The following is a 5,908-nucleotide window of genomic DNA, read 5'->3' on the forward strand; positions in this document are numbered from 1 at the left end:
AGCAATGATTCATAGTTAGTCAATAATTTGTTATTATATTAATATGGATATTTCAACATTATATTTTGGTATATGGTCATTATTCAGTGTACATTGATCCTTTTAAAATATGAATTTGTACGAATAATATATAGTTGAAATGTCAAAATTCATATTTTTATATTTCACCAAGATTTTAAATTTGAAGCAATAAATATAGAAATAGAGAGACATGTTTGCTCGCACATGTTCCATGCATTTGAAATATTTTTTATATATATATGTGGTAAATATTTATGTAAATTTAATTACTTTTTTTTGTTTTTGATGGAAGATAATCACGTACGTGTTCTTCTTTTTTTTTTTTCCGAGGGAGATAGTTAATTGAATTAAATCTCCATTATTAATACGCAAAAAATATTTTTTGTGTGTTCTTTAAACCTTTAATTTTCAATGAATTGCATTATTTATTCAATAAACTGAAAAACCATTATCACTAATTATTTTATTTATTTCATCCAATCGCGTAAAAATCGCCCTTCAAGTCAGAGCACGGGTTCAACTATCAGATAATGTTGAGTATGGATATTGAATTTCTTAGGATAAATAAGAATAATTATTTAAAATATATATTTTTTTTCAAATAATTAATAAATAATTCTTTGTTACATGTGGAATAATAGTGAAATAACTTAATTTTTTTTTTTTCAAGAGAATTTGAAGTAAAACTCTTAAAAGACTGCCCACAGGTAATACTTTCTTACATCAGCTTTTGTTAGATATTACCACTGTTTATATATACTAGTAAAATATGTAAATGTGTTACATGCATTATTATTATTTTTAATTTGATCAAATAATACTAAACAATTAACACGAAATCATTTTCAATTTAGAAGAATTGTTCGATTTAAAAAAGAAGTTTTGTTTAGATTTTTTTCTATGTAAAATATGGAGTGACTTTAACAAGATTTTAGTAGAATAAAAAGGATAATTATGGAATTAAATATTTTGATTTCCTCTAAGGTAGTTAATCTAAAGGTCTCGTACTTAATAATATACTAGTAAAAGACGCATACGCGTTGCATGTGTTATTATTATTTTTAATTTGATCAAATAATACTAAACAATTAACACAAAATTATTTTCAATTTAGAAGAGTTGTTTGATTTAAAATGAAAGTTTTGTTTATATTTTTTCCTATATAAAATATGGAGTGACATGGTGATATTTTTAGTATTGTAAGAAGAGTAATTATGGAATTAAATATTTTGGTGTCCTCTAAGGTAGTTACTCTAAGGGTATCACACTTAATAATATAGTGTGTGTNTTTTTATCTACCTATTTATTTAATTTTAAATTAAAAAAATCTCCATTGTTTTTTATCAGCTTGCTTAATTGATCGTTTCATATTTCAAACCAAACAATTTCTGATAAAATAACATATTTTTATCTACCTATTTATTTAATTTTACCTTGTTAACCTGTCATTTTCATATGCAATTCTATGCAGCATATGATTGAGATATATTAAAAGACTGCAGTTTGTGGTCAATTAAGCAAGCTGATAAAAAACAATGGAGATTTTTTTAATTGGCGTAGACTTGGGGCATTATTTTGGCATTGTCTCGAGAGGAAAAAAGAGGCGGAAGCTTTGAACTTTATATTAGCTTAATCTCAAGAGTTTGAACACGCGAAGAAAAATCCAGGAAAAAATAATTATGTTATTCAAACCTGGAGTGATGACATCTGATGTCAGCAATTTTGATGAAAGAAATTTATATAATTTTTTTTAAAAGTTTTATGATTTTATATATTTACTTCAAAATATATATAATAAAGTATGATTGACACTTGTCGGCTTTTTATAGAGATCCGAATCTAAATTAATCGTCGCATCAGCATGTTGAATAGTGTTTTATCCAATGCTCAGTATACCAAAAAAGAAATTTTCAATGTTTATTTTTTTGGGAAACAAAAATTTCAATGTTTTCGATCACGGGTTCTTGTTTAAATTTCATGACCATTAAATATTTTTCCACCGATTAAATTTAGAGATGAAAACTAACTAACGATAAAAATTAATAGAAAAAACTCGTAGATGAATTAATTTGATAATTTAGCAATATTGAGATAGTCGATTTTCTTCTCACCCCAAATTACTCATGCTTTAACGGTTTTAGAGTTCGTTTTTGACTGGTTCCGGATTCACGGGTAAGAACCTCTCCAAAACCGGTTCTGATGCCAAGGTATGTACTTCGGAACTAATCTGATCCACTACCCGAATCGGTAGTAGAAGGACAGGTTCCGGGCCGGTTCAACCTGTTCTGAACTTTTTTAAAAAAATTCTAATGGTTTTTTTTATTTTAAAAAAATTTTATCAGGTTCGATAAGTGAAAACCCGTCCTGACATTCACTAATGATTTCGGGTCGGTTCCGGAGCTTAATAGGCTGGTTCTGATTATGTTCTGGGTCGAACCAGCCCGTTGAGCATGTCTACCCGCGATCAATTTCATTCTTGTTAGAAACTTGTGTCATGATGACGACATAAGTTAAAGGCTGAGGACCTCTTCAATTTAAAAAAAAAAAAAAAACTCGAGATTATGGGGCTACCAAGAAAATAATAGACAAGTCAATATTTGTGACTTGACCAAACAAAATTATGCAGATGGAGCAAACCCTTTCAAACACTCCTCATTAATTAATTTCTTCTACATACGTCTATATATGCATATATATATGTGTGTGTATAAATATAAGGGTTGAAGAAGTAGATTTTATTCATGTTTCAATGTGTGAAGAGTGAACCAGTTTATAAAAGAACCATTTTCACACATGAAATCAAAGAGAAAAAGTTGAGTCTTGAAAATCATAGAGTAAACCATGAGTACTTGTAAAGAAGAAGAAGATGATGTTCCACTTCCAGGGTTCAGATTTCATCCGACTGATCAAGAGCTCGTGGCGTTTTATCTTCGAAGAAAGGTCGAAAAAAGACCGTTACGCATCGAACTCATAAAACAAGTTGATATCTACAAGTATGATCCATGGGATCTTCCAAGTAAGTACTATATATGAGCTTTATCCTTTTTTTTAAAAGAAATTGTAAGGAATAAATATGTGTTTGCATGAATCACAAACATAAATATTACTGATAAAAAAGCCTTACTTTGTATCTATGATTCCAGACAGTAATCACATGTTTCCTGATCAAATAGATAAGGATAACAGTATCCAGTAGGGATGTTCTTGATCAGACCAAACATCGATCGTTCCGGTCATACGATCGATCTGCAACAATTATTATTTTTCAAGAATTTACAGAAACCAACTTAAGATTTTGCGTTTGAGTCTTAATCTAAATTAAAACTATCTAGTATGTTACAGTATTTAATAACCAAAAACACTCACGATTTTTTATGCTTCTATTTCTATACATGAAATCAATAACTCAAAAACATGATCACGTGCGTCTTCAAATATATATTGTCTGAGATTTTTTTTTTTGAACGTTTTTGTTTGGAAATCATCAGAATCCAATAACGTTGAGGACAAGGAGTGGTACTTCTTCTGCAAAAGAGGAAGAAAATACAGAAACAGCGTCAGACCCAATAGAGTAATAACAGGTTCCGGGTTCTGGAAAGCCACTGGTATTGATAAACAAATATACTCTTCAGAAGGAAGCCTCGATTGCATTGGGTTAAAGAAATCCCTGGTATACTATCAGGGAAGCGCCGGAAAGGGTACCAAGACTGATTGGATGATGCACGAGTTCCGGCTTCCGCCTGGCCCTGACAAAGGAACCAAGAATATTATGGATGCTAAATGCATTGCCCGAGAAGCTGTAAGAATATCAATCATATTTCTTTGATTCATACTTCATTTTCTATTGCTCAATCATATTATCACGTACGTGTTACCCTTTTGTGATTTGTGTCTTGCATGCTCATGTCGACCCATTTCTATAATTCTTGGCGTTTTAGAAAGCACGATCGATGCAAAAAGTTTACAAATTATAATCATAATTATGTTATTAATTAAAGTACTGATGCAACTAACGAAGAGATATGTTCGAGCCAAAATTATAACATGGATTTTTTTTCAGAAGTTAAAGACATTCTAAGAGATGTTTTATCGTACATAAGTTGGAGATCATGGGTTTGTTGGATATCAGACAACAAAGACAGATATTTAATTAGTCCTAATATCTTCAACTCATGTACATGTATCCCATTACCCGGTAATTTAAAGTTTGAACTCATGAAATCAAAATGGATAAATAATATATGGTTTTATACATCCTTTATGACCAATCATTAATTATTGAATATGATTTGGACGAAATTGCAGGAAGTTTGGACCCTATGCAGAATACTGAAACGCGACAATTCTTACAAGAAAGTGCTGGCCGCAGATTGGAGAGAAGTCGCTACGAAGATCAGAAGCAACAACGTTAGTCATTCAACAGTAGAGACAAGCTCAGAAACATGCAGCGTGGAGTCCTGTGATAAAATCGGCTACAACATTAGTTTCAGCAGCTCTGTACCAGTGCTCAGTCATCATTTCCAGCACCAGTTTGAGAAGAAACCCAATGCATGTATTGTTGATTGTAGTATGAATTCAAACCAACAGTACTTTCAAGGCCAATATTTCATGAGCTCGGTGAAATCTCAGGGCCCGTCGTCTTCGAGCTCTATGTGTGCTGACACTAACCATGAATTTCTAAAGCATGCTGAGAATTGGGAGGATCTTCAATCCATTGTCGACTACGCTGCTGCTGTGGCTGCTACTTCTACTGCTGCCCATCCCTTCTATTTGTAAACATGCATGCAGTATTAATAAAATTGATGCTATGTACTGTGTGATTCATATATTAGCTATAGGTACTTCTTGACACTTGAATAAAATATTTTTACAGAGGAGCTTTGGTATTTACTTTCCATATTTCATCCATATATGTTTGTGTGTATTCTTGTCTTGAATTTTGTCTTTGAATTGTTGATGGAAATATCATGACATATAGGGCCACTTTCGATTAACTCTTTAAAAAATATTGTTTTATTAAACAGTAATTTAAGTTTTTCAAACACAAGCAAGTTTGTGTTTGAATGAATGAATTATTTTTTTGTTTTAAGAAAAGGTTTATAGCAAAAGCCTACAAATCATATACCCTATAGCTTCTGCTTTTTGGATTTTTTAAGTGATGTTTTAAAAATAAAAGTTCGGTCGAACCACTTCTTTTAAAATAAATAACAAAATCATTTTTTGTTATTAATCATAAGAGAAAATAGAGATGTTATTGACCGAATTCATAAGACAAAAAATAGAATTCATGAGTCAATATTCAGTTACAAATTTCATTGAACTCAGTTACCCTATTTATAGGAAAAAGTAACTTAATACAAATATTTACGGATATTATCTTTCTATATTTATCTTGATCACAACTCTTTCAAATATAACTAAATAAGAATAACCAGCTACAATAAAAATATATTTATAACAATCTCTCTTAAATGATTATTTGCACAAACAATCGATTCGTCAAAATATTCATTTGGAATGATGTATGCATAAGAACTTCATCGAGACTCAATGTTGCCTCGTTAAAACCTTATCAGTAAAACTCATTGAGAAAAATCCGAACGAAAGAAAAATATTACATCAATAGATAATTTCTTTGGATGTCTTCCAGGAGATAGATGTGCTTCGTTAAAATCTTACCAGGAAAAACTCAATGAGACAAAATCCTAGTGAAGGAAAAAGAGTACGATATCTCGCTACTTGAAAATTGCCTCATTAAAAATTGATTGTCCCCCTATTGCAAGCATCACTTGAAATAATCAACTCTTCGTATTCTGATATTGTACACTAATTTGCCAAAAATCGATGCAGGTGATAACTTTGTAAAAAGATCGGTCATACTATATTC

At 30.7% G+C, this 5,908-nt stretch overlaps 1 protein-coding gene across 1 annotated transcript; it reads left to right on the forward strand.

Annotated features, from left to right (window-relative positions):
- The first annotated feature begins 2,725 nt into the window (after window positions 1–2,725).
- On the forward strand, window positions 2,726–5,004 carry LOC140989260 (transcription factor JUNGBRUNNEN 1-like). Its single transcript, XM_073458459.1, has 3 exons — window positions 2,726–3,037; window positions 3,510–3,820; window positions 4,327–5,004. Exons 1-3 carry the CDS (start codon window positions 2,863–2,865, stop codon window positions 4,795–4,797), a joined length of 957 nt encoding a protein of 318 aa, XP_073314560.1. The 5' UTR covers window positions 2,726–2,862; the 3' UTR covers window positions 4,798–5,004.
- Window positions 5,005–5,908: the final 904 nt, after the last annotated feature.

Source organism: Primulina huaijiensis, chromosome 1 (assembly GCF_012295235.1).
Source record: "Primulina huaijiensis isolate GDHJ02 chromosome 1, ASM1229523v2, whole genome shotgun sequence".
In the NCBI taxonomy this organism is placed as follows: Eukaryota; Viridiplantae; Streptophyta; class Magnoliopsida; order Lamiales; family Gesneriaceae; genus Primulina; species Primulina huaijiensis.

Excerpts from the sequence above, each read along its gene's own strand:
- LOC140989260 (XM_073458459.1), top strand. The coding sequence starts at position 2,863 with ATGAGTACTTGTAAAGAAGAAGAAGATGATGTTCCACTTCCAGGGTTC. Across the intron at positions 3,038-3,509 it reads TGATCCATGGGATCTTCCAA|AATCCAATAACGTTGAGGAC; the intron begins GTAAGTACTATA and ends GGAAATCATCAG. Across the intron at positions 3,821-4,326 it reads AATGCATTGCCCGAGAAGCT|GAAGTTTGGACCCTATGCAG; the intron begins GTAAGAATATCA and ends ACGAAATTGCAG.